General features: G+C 35.8%; 1 protein-coding gene across 2 annotated transcripts; it reads right to left on the reverse strand.

Annotated features, from left to right (window-relative positions):
• Window positions 1–1,121: 1,121 nt before the first annotated feature.
• Window positions 1,122–24,675, reverse strand: LOC132550528 (centrosomal protein kizuna-like). 2 transcript variants are annotated; one of them, XM_060214618.1, is made up of 15 exons: window positions 24,611–24,675; window positions 23,195–23,257; window positions 20,422–20,584; window positions 19,943–20,284; window positions 18,648–18,930; window positions 14,629–14,860; window positions 14,365–14,511; window positions 13,949–14,113; window positions 13,497–13,647; window positions 13,113–13,227; window positions 9,580–9,693; window positions 4,772–4,910; window positions 3,365–3,499; window positions 1,860–1,915; window positions 1,122–1,361 (listed from the first exon to the last, which is right to left on the reverse strand). In XM_060214618.1, the coding sequence occupies exons 1-15, from the start codon at window positions 24,673–24,675 to the stop codon at window positions 1,258–1,260; spliced, it is 2,274 nt and encodes a 757-aa protein (XP_060070601.1). In that variant the 3' UTR covers window positions 1,122–1,257. The 2 variants fall into 2 exon arrangements, with proteins under 2 accessions (XP_060070601.1, XP_060070602.1); XM_060214619.1 differs by lacking the exon at window positions 3,365–3,499.
• Between the last annotated feature and the right edge of the window lie 1,728 nt (window positions 24,676–26,403).

Consider the following 26,403-nt stretch of genomic DNA (forward strand, 5'->3'; position numbering starts at 1 on the left):
TTGTTTGTGTTTTGGATTGAAGGTAGAAGATTCTGTGAGCACAACAAATTTTAAATGTATGAAGATTGGCCAAAAGGTGTAAATATTAAAAAGAAAAAAAATCTATGTTTGTATATATTGTACCATTTCATCAGCAAGCAGGACTTCGATGACTGCATTATTGCAGAACTATTATATAACAGTGATCATAAATATCCCCAGTATTCTTTATCAAGTGATTTTAACATCTTAGTTATATTTGAGTGACCTGTCTCACAATCCTGCCTAGTAATGATTCAAATGGTTTCATATGAATGGAGGTATAATTTTGCATCAACTTAGTATATGTCAGTATAACATTTAAACACATAGACTACAATAACATACATTTAGAACAGGACAAATCTATCAAATTCCTTGATTTTATTTAACATCTTGAAATATCTGGTAGTTTCAAATATTAAAGAAATAGTACATGCTTTAAACTTATGGCAGACTGGAAAATTCACTAAGAAACAAAGTATTAATATCTGGCTTTTAATGTTTGATATGAATAATAAATTAATGTAGGATATGTACATATTATGTATTTAAATCTAGATATGTTCATACTCAACTGTAGCTACAGTAGATAAAGGTAAACCTTTCTTTATCTAATGATATGTTCATACTCAACTGTAGCTACAGAAGATAAAGGTAAACCTTTCTTTATCTAATGATATGTTCATACTCAACTGTAGCTACAGAAGATAAAGGTAAACCCTTCTTTATCTAATGATATGTTCATACTCAACTGTAGCTACAGAAGATAAAGGTAAACCTTTCTTTATCTAATGATATGTTCATACTCAACTGTAGCTACAGAAGATAAAGGTAAACCTTTCTTTATCTAATGATATGTTCATACTCAACTGTAGCTACAGAAGATAAAGGTAAACCTTTCTTTATCTAATGATATGTTCATACTCAACTGTAGCTACAGAAGATAAAGGTAAACCCTTCTTTATCTAATGATATGTTCATACTCAACTGTAGCTATAGAAGATAAAGGTAAACCTTTCTTTATCTAATGATATGTTCTTACTCAACTGTAGCTACAGTAGATAAAGGTAAACCTTTCTTTATCTAATGATATGTTCATACTCAACTGTAGCTACAGAAGATAAAGGTAAACCCTTCTTTATCTAATGATATGTTCATACTCAACTGTAGCTACAATAGATAAAGGTAAACCTTACTTTATCTAATGATCTATCATGTTTCTAGTAGTGTGTATTATTATTCATAAAATTCAAAGAAATCATCCTTTTCTTCTTGTGTTTTTCTGCCCATCGGTATCTCTGGTTCTGTGTCTGTGTCCAGGTCAGAACTGAACTGAATGCCTGCAATACAAAATTTGTAGCTTAAAGTTTCAATGTTAACAAGAGTGCTGTGGACACAATATCCGCTGCCACAAAATATAAAGATCGAGAAAAACCGTAAAATTGCCTCAGTAGCACATCTACCCATTGTAGAAGTGACATTTAGCAAATTTTGTGATAATCTGATCATTAGTTTAGGAGGAGTTACATTCACAAGGTTCCACTATGAGCAAGCTACAGATACAAAGTTGAAAATGGCATAAATCTTACAAAAATCAACGAACCAAAAAATCGCCCCTTCATGCACATCTACCCATTGTATTAGTGACATTGAGCAAGTTTCATGAAAATCTGATGATTAGTTTAGGAGGAGATGCGTTCACAAGAAATGGACGGACGGACGGACAGACGAAGATGACGCCAATATACGACAGCCTCCGGCGGCATATAAAAAGAGGTCAACTTGTCAAGATCAGTGATTGGAATTGGCAGAAGCTGACAAGACATATGATTACATACCAACTTTCCTGTGAGACTTTGATGACCCAGCTGTAGATCCCAAAGCTGACTTCACACTGTACAAAAACACAAGGAAGTACAATGAATAGACTGTAGTTTTATTCTTATTCTCAGAACAGCAGCATCACGATCTGGGTTGTAATGTACGATGAATTGGTAAATATCTACTTTAATCCAATACCACTTTAAACTATGTATAAACATCTTATCATAAAAAAGAAAATCAAGTGGATTTAATATAAAGCAGAGACAAAGGAATCTAAAAAAAGGATTTAGAGCAATCTAATTGAAATCAGATCCCAGAGTAAACAATATATTAACATATTTGTAATTTTCTATCTATCAAATAATCATACACAAATTACAGATTCTTAAAAACCATGCAACGATTTTAAGGAAGCAGAAAAAAATGACAGATTTTTATGGGTTTTTTTAATCATATATATCTCAGAATTCAAGACTTCAACATTTCTCTCAAAGCTTTGAAGAAAATATCACTGTGAATATTCAGAACCCAACAGTCGCCTGTCTGTAGTCAGTATTTCAGGAACAGGTGTCTTTTTCTAAACAAAATTACATCTGTAGTCTAAGTACGAGTCAACCAGACTTGGGTATAAGCTGGCTTTCTACACTTATTCGGCAGGACATTGGAGTAAGTGTGATGGCTGAAGGCCAAAGGTCCATTTACCTCTGATATAAGATCAACATTTCTGAAATTCTTATTTTCTTTCACAAAATTTTGTCAGTAAAATATGGCAGGACAAGCAATTTGTTTACTGGTCTATTTAAAATCTATGTAAATCCAATGGTTTTATATATCATATGTCAAGCAATGATTGTAGTCACCTATTTAAGATTGATGTCTGTCATTACAATGTCAGAAGCTTGTCAACAGGGAAATGATGATATTGAATGCTTTACTACAGCATACATATTTGATATAAATATGATAACAATAGTTAACATGTAGTTGATAACCGTTGTAAGAACAATCACAGCACCACACATTTCAGACAGTAAATGACACATTGTACAAGTACTACACATTAAAAGTGATGTGATATGAATGGATCCTGAAGATGTATGATTTCATGACTGAGATGACACAGCATTATACAGTTTGTGCCCATTTACCTGCTGCCTTCAAAGATAGAACAGCCTAACAGAAAACATAATCAAAACATGTACAGCACTTTCATACCAGGTTATTACAATTTGTAGTGTCATAATACCATTACCTTATACATGCTACATTTCAACAAATAAGTTTTATTTAAGAGTTTGGCTGAAACGATGAATTAATTCATGAATAAGTAAGAAGTAGGAAGAGTATCCGAGAAGAAATCATTTGTTAAAAGGATATATTTAGAAATCATTTATTAATACTTAATAAGATATCCTCATCTGTCACTTCTCATTATCATACACTTAATATTTGTCATTGACAAATTCCTCACTTATCCCATAAACCACATAATTATATATTAAACTTTCTACTTCATTACCTCTGTTTCTGCATGGCAGTAGGAACATAAACCGGACTTGGCTGAGTAGGCGTACTGAGATCAGAAAGAGGCTCCGCCTGATTGTCAGGTTTGGAGTCAGTAGGATTAGCAAAACTTTTTGGAGGTGGAATAGTGCTGGAAAGTAAGACACACTGTGCAGTTTAGAATACAGTGATTCGACTGGCTATTCTAAACATGCTGACGACTTTGTGGTCAGACATAATACAAGAACACAACAGTCAATCAAGGTACATTTCTGGCTCAGCATGATTTTTAATGTTGAGCAGAAAGAAAGTTGAATATCAGCATGTTATCAGAAGTAGCCACAGATGTCAGGTTAGTATTCTGCCAAGCAACTAACTGTAGAAATGAGACAAGTCTAAATGACAAGGTGTACATCCTAACTTATTCAACAATTTTGATCAAGTACAATATTATTCTCAGCAATTTGGCACCAATGATCACTTTTTTTATTAATCCTCTTATAATTTTGATCATCCTAACCTTGTCACAATCTTTAATAATTGATAAAACAGAAAAAAAAACACTAAAGGTCAAGGACAATGATAACTTATCATTTATCAGTCAAGGACAATGAGAACTTATCATTTATAGGTCGAGGACAATGAGAGCTTATCATTTATAGGTCGAGGACAATGAGAGCTTATCATTTATAGGTCGAGGACAATGAGAGCTTATCATTTATTGGTCGAGGACAATGAGAGCTTATCATTTATAGGTCGAGGACAATGAGAGCTTATCATTTATAGGTCAAGGACAATGAGAGCTTATCATTTATAGGTCAAGGACAATGAGAGCTTATTATTTATAGGTCAAGGACAATGAGAGCTTATCATCTATAGGTCAAGGACAATGTGAGCCTATCATTTATAGGTCAAGGACAATGAGAGCTTATCATTTAAAGGTCAAGGACAATGAGAGCTTATCATTTATATATTAAGGACAATGAGAGATTATCATTTATAGGCCCAGGACAATAAGAGCTTATCATCTGTAGATCAAGGACAATGAGAGCTTATCATTTATAGGTCAAGGACAATGAGAGCTTATCACCTTTAGATCCGTGATAATGTTAGTTTTTTACTTTTAGGTCAATGACAATGAGAGCTTATCATTTATAGGTCCAGGGCAATAAGAGCTTATCATCTGTAGGTCAAGGACAATGAGAGCTTATCATTTAAACAATGTGTGGATCTGAAGAGGATGTGAGCACTAAAGAACCATGATGTAATTACCTAATTCCAAAAGATAATTGAAAATTTCAGGAAAGTAGATTGCAGAGGTTAGTGTAGAAAGAGTTCATGGCACGCAAGAATGATTACAACAGTTGATGACACTTTAGATGTGCATTCAGGTAACATACTGGTCATGTGACTGGATACCTACCTTGGGGGGTCTCGAGGAGACAAGGCTGACGCAAACTGTTTTTCTACATCATCATCCGTATCCTCATCATCAACATGAGCTGGTTGCCTATTTTGTGATGACATTGTTCCTGACAACATGTTTCGGTAGGCTGCTGTTTCTGTATACAACAACGTATATATATATATATCTCTCTGCTTTTATTTCTTAGGACTTTTGGTGATAATTCAATAAATTTTAAATAAATCCTCAAAAGTCTACCTCATTCTTTTCTCATCACTTGAAAACAACTAAACACAAAAGTTGAACAAAGTCCTTTGCCAGTTAATACATTGTATGTGTGTTGATTCCAAAGATGATGTAAAAAGACAAGACTTCCAGGGTAGGTACATTGTATCCTATCTAAATTAAGTTTTTAAAATCATATTATTTTGTCTCCTGTTTTGAGTGATTTTTAAAAAGAATGAAAATAAATTTAGGCATAAACAATTTCAAATGCTAAAATCAGAAGTCCTCCATTCTCAAACAAACAACATAGTGCAATTTTGTCAGTATAATAAGATCTGGCTTGTGATATAATCATACACTGAGTATGTTAATCACTACACAGTGAGACTATAGAAAAAACATAGACAAGACATGCTATCAAAACTCTAGTATTTTGGTATAACAATTTCAGCCAATTCTGATGCATTTCTTCAACAAGAGTTCATTAAAATCAAATATGTAAAGTGTTCATTCCTTATATATAACATGAATGTAAAAGCAATCAATGTGTGTGTTAATAAAAGTATTTTCTACAACTGTAATACTACACACTCTATTTCTCATAAGGAAACTGTATTAATAATTTGAATATTGAATATTTTCATCATTATTTTCAGACATCTGAATATCAAGATAGTACACAGATAACTAATGGTATAGATGAAATTATTATATTTACAAACAGGTTTAAGACAAATGGAAAACTACCTACACAGGTAACAACAATTTGCTTTCATCGGTTATTTTTTTATGTCTATGATATCAGAGTTATAACAATGAAGTGAAAAAGAATATCAATCATAAATGATAGGAGAATATATAAACAGGACTATGTAGACATGCCATCTATTGTAGGGCATGCAGGGCTACATCTCATTCAACTAAATCAGTTTACAAGACTTGTGATTCTTTAAAAACAAGGAGGTTTTTGACCTATTGCACAAAGTCCCTCAATAAATGTCATCACAAGAGTTATTTCCCCTTCGTAATTTATCTATCCTGAAAATCATTACTATTACAATTTATGAAATGGATCATTGGTGATGATTCTATGGAGACCATTACTATCAGTAGTAAGATGTAAACATAAAATCCTTTCAATCTGATTAACAAGCAATGACCAACGACATTAATATATCAAATTCTGTGTAGACCAACGACATTAATATATCAAATTCTGTGTAGACCAACGACATTAATATATCAAATTCTGAGTAGACCAACGACATTAATATATCAAATTCTGAGTAGACCAACGACATTAATATATCAAATTCTGTGTAGACCAACGACATTAATATATCAAATTCTGTGTAGACCAACGACATTAATATATCAAATTCTGTGTAGACCAACGACATTAATATATCAAATTCTGAGTAGACCAACGACATTAATATATCAAATTCTGTGTAGACCAACGACATTAATATATCAAATTCTGTGTAGACCAACGACATTAATATATCAAATTCTGAGTAGACCAACGACATTAATATATCAAATTCTGTGTAGACCAACGACATTAATATATCAAATTCTGTGTAGACCAACGACATTAATGTATCAAATTCTGAGTAGACCAACGACATTAATGTATCAAATTCTGTGTAGACCAACGACATTAATATATCAAATTCTGAGTAGACCAACGACATTAATATATCAAATTCTGTGTAGACCAACGACATTAATATATCAAATTCTGTGTAGACCAACGACATTAATATATCAAATTCTGTGTAGACCAACGACATTAATATATCAAATTCTGAGTAGACCAACGACATTAATATATCAAATTCTGTGTAGACCAACGACATTAATATATCAAATTCTGTGTAGACCAACGACATTAATATATCAAATTCTGAGTAGACCAACGACATTAATGTATCAAATTCTGTATAGACCAACGACATTAATGTATCAAATTCTGTGTAGACCAACGACATTAATGTATCAAATTCTGAGTAGACCAACGACATTAATGTATCAAATTCTGTGTAGACCAACGACATTAATGTATCAAATTCTGTGTAGACCAACGACATTAATGTATCAAATTCTGTGTAGACCAACGACATTAATGTATCAAATTCTGTGTAGACCAACGACATTAATGTATCAAATTCTGTGTAGACCAACGACATTAATGTATCAAATTCTGTGTAGACCAACGACATTAATATATCAAATTCTGTGTAGACCAACGACATTAATGTATCAAATTCTGAGTAGACCAACGACATTAATGTATCAAATTCTGTGTAGACCAACGACATTAATGTATCAAATTCTGTGTAGACCAACGACATTAATGTATCAAATTCTGTGTAGACCAACTACATTAATATATCAAATTCTGTGTAGACCAACTACATTAATATATCAAATTCTGTGTAGACCAACGACATTAATATATCAAATTCTGAGTAGACCAACGACATTAATATATCAAATTCTGTGTAGACCAACAACATTAATATATCAAATTCTGTGTAGACCAACTACATTAATATATCAAATTCTGTGTAGACCAACGACATTAATATATCAAATTCTGTGTAGACCAACGACATTAATATATCAAATTCTGTGTAGACCAACGACATTAATATATCAAATTCTGTGTAGACCAACGACATTAATATATCAAATTCTGTGTAGACCAACGACATTAATATATCAAATTCTGTGTAGACCAACTACATTAATATATCAAATTCTGTGTAGACCAACGACATTAATGTATCAAATTCTGTGTAGACCAACGACATTAATGTATCAAATTTTGTGTATACCAACAACATTAATATATCAAATTTTGTGTAGACCAACAACATTAATATATCAAATTCTGTGTAGACCAACGACATTAATATATCAAATTTTGTGTAGACATATAGTACATTATGAGTATGATTCTAGAAACTATATCATCATTTGTTGATGTTATAAGAAGGAAGTGCTTCTCGGATAATATATCCAATATATGGTGATAATATATTCACTATATGGTGATAATATATCCAATATATGGTGATAATATATCCAATATATGGTGATAATATATTCACTATATGGTGATAATATATTCAGTATATAGTGATAATATATTCACTATATGGTGATAATATATCCACTATATGGTGATAATATATCCAATATATGGTGATAATATATCCAATATATGGTGATAATATATTCACTTTATGGTGATAATATATTCAGTATATGGTGATAATATATTCAGTATATGGTGATAATATATTCAGTATATGGTGATAATATATTCAGTATATGGTGATAATATATTCAGTATATGGTGATAATATATTCAGTATATGGTGATAATATATTCAGTATATGGTGATAATATATCCAATATATGGTGATAATATATTCAGTATATGGTGATAATATATTCAGTATATGGTGATAATATATTCAATATATGGTGATAATATATTCACTATATGGTGATAATATATCCAATATATGGTGATAATATATCCAATATATGGTGATAATATATCCAATATATGGTGATAATATATTCACTATATGGTGATAATATATCCAATATATGGTGATAATATATTCAGTATATAGTGATAATATATTCAGTATATGGTGATAATATATTCACTATATGGTGATAATATATTCACTATATGGTGATAATATATCCAATATATGGTGATAATATATCCAATATATGGTGATAATATATCCAATATATGGTGATAATATATTCACTTTATGGTGATAATATATCCAATATATGGTGATAATATATTCACTATATGGTGATAATATATTCACTATATGGTGATAATATATTCACTATATGGTGATAATATATTCACTATATGGTGATAATATATCCAATATATGGTGATAATATATTCAGTATATGGTGATAACATATCCAATATATGGTGATAATATATCCAATATATGGTGATAATATATCCAATATATGGTGATAATATATTCAGTATATGGTGATAATATATTCACTATATAGTGATAATATATTCAGTATATGGTGATAATATATTCAGTATATGGTGATAATATATTCAGTATATGGTGATAATATATTCAGTATATGGTTTGACTAAAATCACCAGCGCATTTTAATCAGGCAGTAGACATGTTTTAACAAATGCAGAATCATGTACTGATGGGAAAAGTTAGCCAGACATGACATGAAACATCCAACTTGTTTCAAAAATAGGTTAAGAATACCTGTCACTAAAGGTACATTAGGATATCACATACACAAGGGATTATCCTGTTTCAGTAAAGGTACATTAGGGGGATCACATACACAAGGGATTATCCTGTTTCAGTAAAGGTACATTAGGGGGACACCTACACAAGGGATTATTCTATATCAAATATCAGTACCTAAAACACAAAATACAAACCAGGATACAATCAGTGTTAATCTGCCTCTTTATCTAGACAATCCTTTCAGTAAATAATGCAGTATATGTTAGGAAATATCTGAGATATTTGTTTTTCCATGCACACATAACTAAATGACATACCATTCAGGGGCACCTTAGGGGCATCTGTGGGGACGCTCGGGGTGAACATGGTGGTGGACTCATCATCGCTACCAAATTGTTTATCCACTAAACTGCCAAACTTGAGTGGTGGGACTGTGTGTTTAGATAGCAAAATGAAGGTGAATAACACAAAAAAAGAACTGAAAATAAAACGGACAAAAATACACATGATTGGTGTTAGAATGTAACCTGTCTAAATAGATACATGTATTATCTGAAAACTGGCAAATTCATCACCTGTGTCTTGTAATCACCTTTGTAGGTATGAACTTTGACCCATATGCAGTTCTATTTTGACAGATCACACTTCATGATAAAATAAGGTTGAGGAAGTAGGAACACTATAAAAAATTGTAATATCTTCCTAAATGTACTAATTGAAACAAAAAAGTTTTAAAATATATTGTTTGATATATGTTATAGAAAGCATGCATAGAGAAATAAAAAAAAGTATACAAATCTATTTTACAGAAGTATATATATATATATACAACTATCAGAAACAGACGTCTTTGTGAAACAGTATATAGATGGTAGACATGCATTTCTATTGTTTTTAATCAAAAAAAGAAATAAGAACACTTTGGTTTCAATGGTTCAAATAAGAATGAGAATCATCAATTAACATTGAAACAGTACTGCAGAAATAAGTAAAACATTTGACAAAAACTTAGTGTCATGACAGGACAGTAATGAGATCTAACACCGAAAATGTGTGGTTCTCACCTGCATGACGATGTAAACATTAAAACAAACATCATAGTAAAATTCATTTAAAACATGGTCTCTTTATCATATAGTCTCACATGTTTTGTTGTTTATTTCTATACCCTTATTTACAAAATTTAACCTTGTCAACAGCTGAAGTTAATTTGTACATTAGTAATACATGTATGTATAGAAGATTGTAGCTATACTCTAGGCAGTTCTACATTTACTAGTCTAGCGATTGATAGATAACAACAGATCTTATTAAGTTCTTTCCCAACCAATATGTAAGCTGATAGCATAGATAATAATAAGAACCTTTAATTTCTTATGCCTTGTAAACATGTTGTTACCAGTAATGGCTGTATATATTGTGGTCTGGCCTTAGAAAGAAAACAGCTAGACAGAAAGATACCCTGTATAAGTCTGGTTAAAACAGGTATGAACTTGATTGTCTAAACAAATTACTGATAACAATAACAGGCTTTCCACAGTAACATGTACAGATACAAGATTCTCAACACTCCAACAAGTGTCATCAACATTCTGGACAGTGTCATCATATAGAAATGTCTGAAATGGAACTTTGTTAGTTTATCAACAACCAAAATGAAATTCCACAAAATGAACAGCTTGCTACAGTGCTTAAATCCAAAATGGTGATAGTTGGTTCATCTGAAGACTTCTTAAACAGAATTAAAAACTTTCCATTCATCAAATCATTAACAGGTCTGGGGTGGACTAACTGACCAAATCATTTACAGGTCTGGGGTGGACTAACTGACCAAGTCATTAACAGGTCTGGGGTGGACTTACTGACCAAATCTCTAAAAGGTCTGGGGTGAACTAACTGACCAAATCATTAACAGGTCTGGGGTGGACTAAATGATCAAATCTCTAACAGGTCTGGGGTGGACTTACTGACCAAATCTCTAACAGGTCTGGGGTGAACTAACTTAACAAATCTCTAACAGGTCTGGGGTGGATTAAATAACAAAATCATTAACAGGTCTAGGGTGGACTAACTGACCAAATCTCTCACAGGTCTGAGGTGGACTAACTGACCAAATCATTAACAGGTCTGGGGTGGACTAAATGACCAAATCTCTAACAGATCTGGGGAGGACTAACTGACCAAATCTCTAACAGGTCTGGGTTGGACTAACTGACCAAATCTCTAACAGGTCTGGGGTGGATTAAATGACCAAATCATTAACAGGTCTGGGGTGGACTAACTGACCAAATCTCTCACAGGTCTGGGGTGGATTAAATGACCAAATCATTAACAGGTCTGGGGAGGACTAACTGACCAAGTCACTAACAGGTCTGGGGTGGATTAGCAGATTTTTGTTAAACTTTGGTTGACTGACTTATCAGTAATGTACAGCAGATGACAGGAAAACAAATTGTGGTGCCCAGTGCAATGGATTTCTGTGGATGTTTCAGGAACAGGTTACCAGCTTTGGTGCCTATGATGGCAATGATGACAGTGTTAAAACAGGATCAGTCTGTAGAAGCTTGACATGTCATAAACATGATATTAATCTCACAGTATTATTACTCCAAACTTTACGAGATTGTGTCCGCTTATCTGGCTGATGAGATATACATATAACTGGACAAGACAGCAGCTGGACAGCTAAGCGTGCTACAAGACATACAAACCAGACACATTGGTCTGAACATGTTACCTTGGACTTTGCCCTCAGGACCAATTATAACTGAAACACAATTCACAATAGCTGGATACGAATGTAAAGCAAGAAATTTTCATTTTAAACAAAGAATACAACCTCTGTATAATCAGGTGTCACTAAAACGAAATGTCATTAGAAACTCACACGTCAGTAGGTACTTACATTGTAACAATCAGTGATAATCAGACAAAAATTCCAGTGTAACATGACTGTAATTACAATCTTCTCATCTCTACCTAGCCTCTAAATCTCACTTCCCCACAACCTTCTCATCTCTACCTAGCCTCTAAATCTCACTTCCCCACAACCTTCTAATCTCTACCTAGCCTCTAAATCTCACTACCCCACAACCTTCTCATCTCTACCTAGCCTCTAAATCTCACTACCCCACAACCTTCTCATCTCTACCTAGCCTCTAAATCTCACTACCCCACAACCTTCTCATCTCTACCTAGCCTCTAAATCTCACTACCCCACAACCTTCTCATCTCTACCTAGCCTCTAAATCTCACTACCCCACAACCTTCTCATCTCTACCTAGCCTCTAAATCTCACTTCCCCACAACCTTCTAATCTCTACCTAGCCTCTAAATCTTACTACCCCACAACCTTCTCATCTCTACCTAGCCTCTAAATCTCACTACCCCACAACCTTCTCATCTCTACCTAGCCTCTAAATCTCACTACCCCACAACCTTCTCATCTCTACCTAGCCTCTAAATCTCACTACCCCACAACCTTCTCATCTCTACCTAGCCTCTAAATCTCACTACCCCACAACCTTCTCATCTCTACCTAGCCTCTAAATCTCACTACCCCCACAACCTTCTCATCTCTACCTAGCCTCTAAATCTCACTACCCCACAACATCTCTACCTAGCCTCTAAATCTCACTACCCCACAACATCTCTACCTAGCCTCTCCATTTCCTTGTCCCACAATATTCTCATTTTACTTGCTATTCTTTCACCTTATTAACCATTCTCTGTGACCCACACTGTCACCATTATTACCCCACCATTTTGCCTCTACCAAGACTCACTATCATATCCCAACAATATTCTCACCTCTATTCACAAAAAACATTTATCCCACTACCCCTCTCACCTCCACCAAGACTGCTTCGCATGCTATCCATGGTATCCCGAGGAGTCATTCCATCACCCTCTGCCTGCCTGTCCTCATCAAACTTCTCAAGGAGGCGGATCAAGAGATTGTATGCCTAGAGAACATAGAAAAAGTCGAAGAGCAGAACATTACATAATATTCGTTTTGATTTACAGGAATATATATCCATATAAACAACAACATAGTGGACTCTTCTTTAGTATTTCTTTTCTGTTATCGCTGTGGACAAAGCAATACTTCAAAAAGTATTAAAGGATATTGTCCATAATGATATCAGAATTTATCACAGCTAAATATTTACTGACTACTGATGGAATCTCTAGTCATCTCTTCTGCAAAATAGACTTGTGTCCATTAGATTACCTTGTCCTGGTATGGGGAGGAATTAGTCACCAGACTAGGAACGAACACAGCAGCCACTTCCTTAGTTACCATGACTTTGTTGCGCACTAAGTGACCAAGATGATCAAACAAACAGTCCCATAGGGGCTGGGCAGATTCTGGTAAGGCCATTCTACAGATAATACAAAATTTGTTGTGAACAAAATTAAGCTAGAAACAAAACACTGTGTCAGTGTTGATTCTGAATTATAAATCCAAGTGATTGTAAATGGCAACATTTAATTATTTCTATTGTATTTCCAAGTGACTTTTAATCGAGGATCACAAACATTATGGAATCCTTTTGTCTCTCATTATTGCAGACTTGGAAGGTGAACTCCTCCTCACTGACAGCAATAAATTATTATAAAATACATATAACAACTGAGAGTATGCTTCCTGTATGTCACATGTCTATCCCTACCATATCATACCTGATCTTTGTTTCTGTGATGCTGTCTATGTTGCCAGTAAGGACAGTGTCCGGTAGGAAGCCCTTAGGGGACACATTCCTCACCACTAGGGGGAGCTGTTCCAATAGCACCATACTGACCTTCTCAGCATCCTGGTCGTAGAGTGGGATCCCCTTGTTGGCTTTGCTAAATTTTGGAATAAAGCATGTAAGTAAGGCTCAGAAATTAATTTACAAATATCAAAAGTATGAAAGCAATGTAAAATAATTATCCTACAATAAACCCCAGAACGCAGTGCATTAAACTTGAATCAAAGAAAGGGGGAGGGAGACAATGAAATAGTATGTGATGCAATTTTACTGGACAATCATTGGCATATGTGGGCTTATTACCCGATACCATCTAAACCATTATATTGGTAGTGTATGACAACTTACTGCATAATATCCCGCCGATCTGAGGCTGATGGCCGATGAGATCGGTAGTACCCTTCTAGAGATAAAGCCTCGGGAAAGTCCGCCTGGACATGGTTCATCAGCCGAATCAGTCCATCCAAATGCAGATCAGGAGAAGGCGTAGCAGGACTGTAAATACCAACGAGATATCAGCACCATCTATAGATTATATCACAATGTTTGCTGTTTACAACCAAAAAATAAATGATAGCCTGTACTACCTATGGGAGGAGCAGTGTTACAAACCTAGAGCTATCCCCTTCAGTAACAGCTGTTTGTATAGGAGGATCTCGAGGTGTGGCATCAGGAGAACTGGGAAGAGACACCTGCTCCTGAGTGACTAACTTTTTAGATGGATCTGGTCCTGTCTGACTTGTACTTAAAGGCAAATCATCATCTCCAAAATCACTGACTTCATCATCACCACCTTCATCGACTGGGTTTGGCTCCATTGGTCCTGACAAGGATTGCGACACATCTGTAGGACAGAAAAGTCATCTCAACAATCGTTGATCTTAATAAAGATTGTAACATTACAAAACCGTTAATCTTAATAAAGATTGTAACATTACAAAACTGTTGATCTTAATAAAGATTGTAACATTACAAAACCGTTGATCTTAATAAAGATTGATGGTAGCAGTACACAGTTTCTCGGTGTGGCCATGGGTGATTTTTTTGCTCATTAGATTACCCCATTATAAAGGTTTTAATTTAAAAATGAAAAAAAAATCCTTGCTAAAATTGGTCTTGTCATGTTAAAGTGGACAATGTGGGGTTTCATTTTTTTCAGGATAATATTTTAGCTTTGTGTTGGAGAATACTATTTGGGCAGTCTCGAATCTGTGTCTACGCACCAAAAACTAGCTTTACAGGAAGTGAAATTTTCAAAGTGTTTACATGTGGTCATGTTATAAAGAATTTCCGAGTTGGAATTTGCTGAGATGTAAGTACTTTGTTACCATGACAGTGTTGTTGATTGTAAGACAGGTGTTAAGAATTAAATTTCTTCTAGAAAGTTGTAGTGTTAGGTTGGAATTAGCAGTATTTTTGCATTTTTAGCATTTTTTCAGTAGGTAACCATGACAATCAAATGTCAGAAATCAGAGGAAATTTTTTTTTACACAAATTTCATCTCTCTGCTGTTAATGTAATTGTTATGTAGTTTATAAATATATATACATGTAATGATGTATTTTTCATAACCAATCTGCTATACCTGTATATCTCAAACATGACAAATAATTTCAAGAAAAATGCAATTTAACTGTTTCCTGCAACCTGCATTAGTTTGTGGACTGGTTGACCTAACTGGAGATTCTCATACTAGTTTGTGAAACGTAGGCCTTACTAAATATTCTGATTACAATTTCTGGGCATGTGGCCCTAACTGGATTTTCTAATACAGGTTTGTGGACAGGTGGCCCTAACTGGATATTCTGATACACGTTTGAGGACAGGTGTCCCTAACTGGATATTCTGATACAGGTTTGTGGACAGGTGGCCCTAACTGGATTTTCTGATACAGGTTTGTGGACAGGTGGCCCTAACTGGATATTCTGATACAGGTTTGTGGACAGGTGGCCCTAACTGGATATTCTGATACAGGTTTGTGGACAGGTGGCCCTAACTGGATATTCTGATACAAGTTTGTGGACAGGTGGCCCTAACTGGATATTCTGATACACGTTTGTGGACAGGTGGCCCTAATTGGATTTTCTGATACAGGTTTGTGGACAGGTGGCCCTAACTGGATATTCTGATACAGGTTTGTGGACAGGTGGCCCTAACTGGATTTTCTGATACACGTTTGTGGACAGGTGGCCCTAACTGGATATTCTGATACAGGTTTGTGGACAGGTGGCCCTAACTGGATATTCTGATACAGGTTTGTGGACAGGTGGCCCTAACTGGATTTTCTGATACACGTTTGTGGACAGGTGGCCCTAACTGGATTTTCTGATACAGGTTTGTGGACAGGTGGCCCTAACTGGATATTCTGATACAGGTTTGTGGACAGGTGGCCCTAACTGGATTTTCTGATACACGTTTGTGGACAGGTGGCCCTAACTGGATATTCTGATACAGGTTTGTGGACAGGTGGCCCTAACTGGATATTCTGATACAGGTTTGTGGACAGGTGGCCCTAACTGGATATTCTGATACAGGTTTGTGGACAGGTGGCCCTAACTGGATATTCTGATACAGGTTTGTGGACAGGTGGCCCTAACTGGATATTCTGATACAGGTTTGTGGACAGGTGGCCCTAACTGGATATTCTGATACAGGTTTGTGGACAGGTGGCCCTAACTGGATATTCTGATACAGGTTTGTGGACAGGTGGCCCTAACTGGATATTCTGATACAGGTTTGTGGACAGGTGGCCCTAACTGGATATTCTGATACAGGTTTGTGGACAGGTGGCCCTAACTGGATATTCTGATACAGGTTTGTGGACAGGTGGCCCTAACTGGATATTCTGATACAGGTTTGTGGACAGGTGGCCCTAACTGGATATTCTGATACAGGTTTGTGGACAGGTGGCCCTAACTGGATATTCTGATACAGGTTTGTGGACAGGTGGCCCTAACTGGATTTTCTGATACACGTTTGTGGACAGGTGGCCCTAACTGGATATTCTGATACAGGTTTGTGGACAGGTGGCCCTAACTGGATATTCTGATACAGGTTTGTGGACAGGTGGCCCTAACTGGATATTCTGATACAGGTTTGTGGACAGGTGGCCCTAACTGGATATTCTGATACAGGTTTGTGGACAGGTGGCCCTAACTGGATATTCTGATACAGGTTTGTGGACAGGTGGCCCTAACTGGATATTCTGATACAGGTTTGTGGACAGGTGGCCCTAACTGGATTTTCTGATACACGTTTGTGGACAGGTGGCCCTAACTGGATATTCTGATACAGGTTTGTGGACAGGTGGCCCTAACTGGATATTCTGATACAGGTTTGTGGACAGGTGGCCCTAACTGGATATTCTGATACAGGTTTGTGGACAGGTGGCCCTAACTGGATATTCTGATACAGGTTTGTGGACAGGTGGCCCTAACTGGATTTTCTGATACACGTTTGTGGACAGGTGGCCCTAACTGGATATTCTGATACAGGTTTGTGGACAGGTGGCCCTAACTGGATATTCTGATACAGGTTTGTGGACAGGTGGCCCTAACTGGATATTCTGATACAGGTTTGTGGACAGGTGGCCCTAACTGGATATTCTGATACAGGTTTGTGGACAGGTGGCCCTAACTGGATATTCTGATACAGGTTTGTGGACAGGTGGCCCTAACTGGATATTCTGATACAGGTTTGTGGACAGGTGGCCCTAACTGGATTTTCTGATACACGTTTGTGGACAGGTGGCCCTAACTGGATATTCTGATACAGGTTTGTGGACAGGTGGCCCTAACTGGATATTCTGATACAGGTTTGTGGACAGGTGGCCCTAACTGGATATTCTGATACAGGTTTGTGGACAGGTGGCCCTAACTGGATATTCTGATACAGGTTTGTGGACAGGTGGCCCTAACTGGATATTCTGATACAGGTTTGTGGACAGGTGGCCCTAACTGGATATTCTTATACAGGTTTGTGGACAGGTGGCCCTAACTGGATATTCTGATACAGGTTTGTGGACAGGTGGCCCTAACTGGATATTCTGATACAGGTTTGTGGACAGGTGGCCCTAACTGGATATTCTGATACAGGTTTGTGGACAGGTGGCCCTAACTGGATATTCTGATACAGGTTTGTGGACAGGTGGCCCTAACTGGATATTCTGATACAGGTTTGTGGACAGGTGGCCCTAACTGGATATTCTGATACAGGTTTGTGGACAGGTGGCCCTAACTGGATATTCTGATACAGGTTTGTGGACAGGTGGCCCTAACTGGATATTCTGATACAGGTTTGTGGACAGGTGGCCCTAACTGGATATTCTGATACAGGTTTGTGGACAGGTGGCCCTAACTGGATATTCTGATACAGGTTTGTGGACAGGTGGCCCTAACTGGATATTCTGATACAGGTTTGTGGACAGGTGGCCCTAACTGGATATTCTGATACAGGTTTGTGGACAGGTGGCCCTAACTGGATTTTCTTATACAAAATTGTGGACAAGTCATCTTACTTCTAAAGATTTTGAAACTGGTTGGCATAATGTTAATCCATATCTTTAGTTTATGTATGAGTTTATCCAACATGAAAATCCTTAAACTCATTAGTGGACTAGGTGATGGCCTTACCTGGAGATTCTGGCACTGGTTTATGGACTTGTTGTCCTATCCGCACACTTTGTATGGGTTGGGGATGCTGTACCACTTCTTCTACAATGTCATCGCTGAGACTAACATCAGCAATCTGTTCGTGCAGTCTGTGCTGCTGTGCTGCAGCCTCCTTTTCAGCAGGTACATGTGTGGCCTGCTGCTGGGTAGCCCTAGACTGACTCTGTTGTTTTTGTGTCTCCTCATCCATTGGATCTTGCATCACCTGTGATATATTGGCATAGATGGAGGATGTTTTTGGCTTCTAAAACAAATAAAAACAATGATTTAGGCATTAAATATATCAAATTAAAAATTAAATAACACACATTTTATAATCCTCCATATATCTTACAAATTGTTAATCTATTATTATTCATTTACAGGTCAACAAGGTCTCTGCTATATGGCTGGAAAACCTTCCCTACCCTCTCTACCTTTAGACATACACACCCCACACTGACAGATTACTGGCAAGACCTTAAGTACATTCTGCCACAAAAGTCAAGGAAGATAGTTACCAAAACACAAAAACAAAAAAACAAGGGCCTAATTGAGGCACGATATACACCCATCGCCAGTCTTTGATGGAGAAGCAGTATTTGACTGGATAACTAAGTTGTCTTGGAATAATCTGAATATCATTTGGGGAAGTTTTAGCATGTCATACCACCATTTGCTAATATAGTATGTGAACTTTTGATTTACATACACTATATACTAACAAGGGAAGTGTACGAAAAATCAACTAAGGGGGAATAACTTGGAAACTATGCATGCGAGGCGGGCAATTTTTATACCCATCACTCCGGCATCTCTAGACATACAGGGTTACAAATTATGGTGACCAGAGAGCAAGGAGTCACTAAAATATGGCCCAGACAAGGGAAGTTTACGAAAAATCCAATAAGAGGGAATAACTCAGAAACTATGCATGCTAAGTGGCCAATTTTTATACACAACACTATGTCACCTTGAGATATATATGTGTACAAAGTATGGTGACAATAGACAAAGGACTCACAAATTTATATCCCGGACAAGGAAAGTTACGACGGACAGACGTACAGTAGAACGGACGGACAGACAACACCATACCATAATACCTCCTGTCATACAACGGGCATATAAAAACCATACCATCAAATACATTCAACAATCTGATTTTTTTTTTATTCGTGATAACAGTGACCTTGACCTTTCATACAGGGTCCTAATAATAAATGGCAGCTATCACTTAACAGTAATTTTCATTTTTTGAATCCATGGAGACCTACCTGGGTATACTGACTATCTCCCCTGAAAGGTGTGGATGTGATTACATGACCATAAGAATCTCTCTCCTCTGGTGCCTCATCCCTCTGATCATAGGTACTTCTGGCTGGAGTGGAAATATCTTTGTACCCACGAGGAGGTTCCACAGGAGGTTGTCGCATCCCGGACTGAGGAGAGTGATCATGAGGGTAGCTGGGTTGTCCCTGTGGGTTATGTTGGGGAAGTCCAGATGAACTCTGAGGAAGTGGGATGTGGGACGGGGAATGCTGGGGCTGTTGTCTGTGATGTAACACCTGTTCCATCCATAGTGGATATGTTTTCTCTATGTACTCTTCATACTGTCGCTGTAAAACACACACATTTATATCAATACAGATATAATTAGGCAGCTACAATTTTGTGTTTCTTATCCATCATACTTTGAATCTGGGACACATTTGGATTTTAGCCAAACCTCTTACAATGTAAACCATGCCTGTACCTTTAGTAGACGAAGTTTCTCTGTTCTGGCAGTGGATGCTGCAAGGAAAGTGTCAATTCTCTCAAATTCCTGAACAATGCGGTCATTTCGTTCCTGGGCTCTCTTGCTGTCATCACAAATTTTTTTCCAATAACTCTTCAACTTTGCTGCTCTCAACTTTGCACTGGTAAATTAAATTGACAAAATAAATTACAAGAGTAACTGTAAACTGCTTGTATTCTGCAGAATACTTTCATGATTAACGTAAAAATTACCATGCATTGAAAAGGATCTTTTCACTAAAATACAATGACACTGACACAAATTGAACTATTTTTACAGTTTTATTGAAATTTATTGTAAAGTTGATTGTTACATATGTTATAATAATATATCAAAAGTGTGCTTCATCTAAATCAAGTTTAAGCCAAATAACTTCAATATACATATTCTGAATGATGTTTTCAGAAGGTATTGATACATTTATTGAGATACCCATTACTTTTTGTATAAGCTTTTTATATTCATCAACATATTTCAGTTTATGGAGTTTTAGATGAATACTATGGTGTAATCACAACTACAGTCAAACAATAAAAATTCATGTAAAACTTGATGCAAGTGAAATGAAAACTAAACTGAAGTGGTTCAGAAAACAACATATCTAACTCTGTGACACCAAGAACTGGCTAAGTAGATTGCACATAAGAACATTAAATGATAAATTTATTTCTTGCAATTACTCCACTTGTCCAAAATGCTTACATTATAATTACTTGTTTAATTTTTTTTTTTTAAAGTTTACATAAACTTTATCCTAAACAACAGCACTGAACTGAACATTTTTGAACATCAAATGTAAAAGTAGATGCCAGAAAATAGAGGATGACTAATACCAGACAAGGTGTAACGCAGGACAAAAGTATTGTGCAGGTTTCTCAACATATAAGATATACAAGTGGAGTTGTGTGTGTCACTTACACAGCTACCACAGCCCTGGAGCAGCACAACAATCAACACAATGTTAAAATATACACAGTAGGTACCAGCAATGTATCACATAATACTCATTGGTGTTTAACAGTGTTTCCTCCAGGGCAAACAACTGACCCCTACCTTGGAAACTTTGGCTATATATCACCACTAATCCCCACCCTACCCAATCCTGGAGAAAACACTTAAGGAAACCTTGCCCATTTGTGCATGCCTTTCCAAAGAAACTGTTTGTTGTAATACTCAGTATAACATTATATACATTTTTAAACAATCCTCATACTTGAATATTATATTAAGATATAAAAGAAATTAAAATTACTGACAATTTTCTATTCTACGATTACAATTTTTAACACTTACATAAATAAACTCTGATAGCTTCAATGAATATGTTTACAAAGTACAAGTTAACAAATTTTAAGTATAATCAAATCTTCTGCATTCTGTTTGTGAGAAGTTTAAATGTGAAATGGGAAATTGGCAAACACCTTCAATCGGTAAAGTCTGGGAAACTACAAATACCAAAACAGTTCTTAGGTATATACCATACTACCACACCCTAACATAAGTGTGGTCATTGTAACCACACCTTCTTAATTAAAGATTAATTTCAATTTTTTGCTTAAAAAATGGTATGTAAAAATGAAAATTTTAAACCCAAAACACCAAGTAAACAAATTTTAAAACCCACCACACTTTTACCATGGCAATTCTCATTTAACACCTTGAAATAAATGTATGTATTAATGATTAAACAAATATCATGCATATATACATATATGTAATATTCACAAGTATTTGTTGTGTTTTGAAGCCTTTTGACAATGAATTTGGCTATTGTTTTAATTGTATCAATTGTATTTTAATGCATTTATATTAGCAGATATATCTGAGGTAAACAGGTTCACCACAAGTTATGTAAAAAAGGTAGGTGAGGTATTTACTAGATCTACAAACAATACAACTACCGGTATTACTTTCAACCTCGGGGTCATGATCATAACGTTAGTGTACACCGAGATGTACCTTACACAATGGTTTCAGTAAGATACTTACCAGATCTACAAACAATACAACTACTGGTTTTACTTTCATCCTCAGTATAAGGGTCATGATTATAATGTTAGTGTACAATGATATTTACCTTACATAATGGTTTTAATGGAAAAGATCAAATCAATAATAGTTACTGGTACTGACAGCATAAAAATGTCATCATTTATATCTTTTTGTAATTTTAAAGAGTATGTTATATTTTACAAGCCTTCATAATGCACCTGATCTGTTGACATTTTATTACAAATCAGTGAATTGTATGTGCCACTTGGTTCATAAGAAAATGTGAATTATTTTGGCATATTTTATCTGTGATTTGCGATAATTTAAATAATTCGGACAGTTCATCAATTCATCAGGCTGATAATGCTGTACACCAAATAACAATATCATATGTTCTTCAGGAAAATGAATGGGTGACAGGACATTAACTTATGATTAGAGGCACTGTTTGATATTAAATATTAAATCTGCACTTAGTTAATATATTGCAAGTTCTAAGAAATACAACTATAAGTTGTGTCCTAAAAGAAGTATGCATTCTCAATATCATAAGTTGTCCACAGAAGAAAAATGATGATTACTGGTTCCAAATTTAAAACTGGCATTTGAATAATTCACTTCTACAACTCATTTATGATTAAATCTAAAGACATTTGAAATCAACAAAGACGAATGCTAAATTGTTATTGGTTAGATTAATTCTGTATAGAAACTAAAATTTCTTGTGTTTTATACTTACAGTCTATTGTCTGTCTTGGCAAGAACTTTCAGCTGTTGTTCCAGATTGGCTCTCTTATTTTCACTGAAGAAAGAAAAAAAGCACAAAATGACCTGTAACTTATCAGTAGGTACAATCAGCAGTCAGTGACTTCAAATGTATGTATTAGTAGATTTAATACAAACACTCAACAAAAAGGATGTTTGGCAAATCACACCTTGTCAAATTCAACTATCTCATAAGCAGCTGACCCTGCAAAACAACTGCTAGGGTTAGCCTCACATGTGGCTAATACACTTTCATAATCAATTGGTAACCACACTAATTATGACAAGCATTTAGTTTTGGCACCTTGTGAAAGTTTATCAATAAAAAGAGTGGTGTCCCTCATCTTGATCCAATTTTTTTGTTACATTACCATAATAATCATCATACCTGAACCCGACTTCAGCATCCTTGGGCCTTACAACCATGGAGCAATGTTCCATTTTGCAAATTGCCGCATTGCAGAACAGAACCACTTTGTAGACAGAAGTGTGATGGGTTAAGGTGGTAATTGTGGGAGAAATCATATCATATAATTGAGGGACATGGCTATTTACCTGGCATTCGATAATGAGAAAAAATTTCAAGATCAGTGGTTCTACCATACTAAAGACACTGATTCTTAAGACAAAGTTGTGTTGGCACCAGTTTCAAGCATGATAATGCCCCAGCACACACCAATCATCTCAATAGAGCTTTCTTGCAGCAGAATGATGTACAGGTGTTAGATTGGTCATCAACTGATTTGTCACCAATTGAACATGTTTCGGATGTTCTTGGGTAATGCTAGTCCAAATGTTTCTGACCATATATCCACAATTTCATTTTTGTGTTGGTCAGAGTCAACCAAAACCAAGACAAAAATAAAATTGAGGCTAGATAGTCAGACTAAAGCAACACATAAGAGAACATCAAAATAAACGATCAAACTTGCAGGAGATGTCCAAAACCTTGATCAAATGACAGAATAACATCTCTACTAAAATTATCCACCACTTTGGAGTCCCATCCGATGAAGCTAAAATGCTGTTTTGCTTTATTTGCATAGCCATTTATCCAAATAATATGTATCAGCTACATCTAAACACATTAATATCGACCTCCTTCATCATAGTGAAGATTGTGGTAAGTTAAACTAGAAAGCAGTTATGCAAAAATGTGTCGCGGTATAGAATTTTTCAGTAAACGATTGCTTGATTCCAGTGCATCCTCTCAACTCATATGATGTTCCCAACCCTGTACAGTACAGTGGTACATGTTCGAGCACGTAGCCTAAAGCAGAACAGAAACTTAAATCATTGTCCACAGAGTTGAAGTTATACATGCATTTTGCAGGAGTAAACTGTCTTCGTATGTACATAGATTTACATATTGTGTCGTGACACTACTCACTGTTCATGAATGACATTTTGCAATTCTTTTTGACGTTGGTAGTATTCTACATTCGAAGACGCCATATTCAAACAAACTTTCCCGGAACTAATCAATTATTAATGAGTGCCGATAGATTCCGAGAAGCCAGCTGATTTCACGCCTCCTTGGTAGGAGAGTGCTCCACTTATTAATTTAAGATACCACGTACAAGCAACCATAGATGTGTAACGTAGCTGCTGCACGGCCTATCCGCGACTGTTGACCCAATGTGTCTGCAGCGCCGTCGTCTTTATTTGATATGATACATAATGAATGCAGACATTAAGCCTCTATGTTCATATCAATGAATAACATAATAATATAAATATATGTACATAACTTCTGATGCAATTTCAAAGTGGATCAAGTTAGCAGCTTATAATATTTTCCGTAATAAAGTATTTACGTTGTCCTTTATAGCGGAGGGAAAGGAGATTTATTTCACGCGATACATATAATCTTTGAAGTGTTAATCAATTTTTATTTCAAACTGTCTTACCGAGGTAGCATCTACTACAGACTGGGGTAAGCTATTCCACAGCTGTTACTATCTCGTCGAAAAAATGTAGATAATTGTAACGTAATATAGTGCTATGTATAGTAAACCACTATATTACGTTACAATAATCTGAAATACATTGATCATAGCCTTCGGTATTTTAGCGTTGGAAGGCGCAGAATTTACAGTCTGTCAGAGTATGAAAAATCCTTGAATCCAGGAATAAGTTTAGTCGCTCTTCTCAGGACATTTTCAATAAGTTTGATATCTGTTATCATATATGGACTCCAAACGCTGGCACCATATTCCAGATGAGGTCTTACTAAAGCCTTAAACATCATCGTAAACATAGTCGCATCGAGGTACATGAAAGTTCTTCTAATCAAACCTGTGTTACTGTTAACTTTATTTACAGCTTGTATGTGTGCCCGGTAATTAAGCTCTTCATCGATGACTATTCCGAGATCCTTTTCAGACGAGATGATTTCTAGTTGTATTCTCGCTCCTGTTCCTCCTAGCATATCTCTTCTCTTTATCTCTTATAGAAAGTACTTTGCACTTGTTTGGGTAAAACTTCAATAACCAACCAAAACACCCATCCCCCCCTCCCCCTCGATCTGAAAAAAATATTAAATATATCTATTCAGGTGAAGGAAGAATAAATTTGCGCAGTCTTTTGCGTCAGTTAAAAAGGTCAATTTACGGAGAAATGAAACTTCAAACATGCAGAGCAAGGGAAAAGTGGTCAAACAGACAACATTGTCGAAGTGATTGAGAAAACTAAAGGAACTGGTAAAAAGTGGTGAGGACCATATGAAAGAGCAGATCTTGCTGTGTTGCGTGGTCCATAACAATGTATAGAAGAATGATGGCAATCGGTGTTATACTCACATTTCCTCCTAAATTGTGCCGATTTTGGCCTAAAATTTCGCCCCGCCCCCTCCACGCTGAATATGGCCGCCCCCCCTCATATTGCCCTGTACACGGTGATGTTGCACCAGTCAAATACAAAGTATACACTCTCTTCATATGCAGCACTGATACCATAAACCAGTCAACAAATCATGTCTTCTGTCTACATGTTCTGTATTCATCACTGATAAGCCCAAGATCACTATGTATTGTACATGTTATAGGCTAGTTGCTTATTTTGTGACGAAAATGAAACTGCTGTCAAACACAAAAGGTAACTGTAATCAATCACACTACTTTGCACACGTCAGTGCACAACAGCATGTTACAGCAAAATAAAAAAAAATACTCCTTATATCAG

Source organism: Ylistrum balloti, unplaced genomic scaffold (genome assembly GCF_031769215.1).
Source record: "Ylistrum balloti isolate Yb309-2 unplaced genomic scaffold, AGI_CSIRO_Ybal_v1 Utg370126, whole genome shotgun sequence".
In the NCBI taxonomy this organism is placed as follows: domain Eukaryota; kingdom Metazoa; phylum Mollusca; class Bivalvia; order Pectinida; family Pectinidae; genus Ylistrum; species Ylistrum balloti.

Coding starts and splice junctions, on each gene's coding strand:
- LOC132550528 (XM_060214618.1), bottom strand. CDS start 24,675: ATGGCGTCTTCGAATGTAGAATACTACCAACGTCAAAAAGAATTGCAA. Junction 14,114..14,364: donor GATCGGCGGGATATTATGCA/GTAAGTTGTCAT, acceptor TCCAAAATTTAG/CAAAGCCAACAAGGGGATCC. Junction 1,916..3,364: donor ACTGCCATGCAGAAACAGAG/GTAATGAAGTAG, acceptor GTTTTTGTACAG/TGTGAAGTCAGCTTTGGGAT.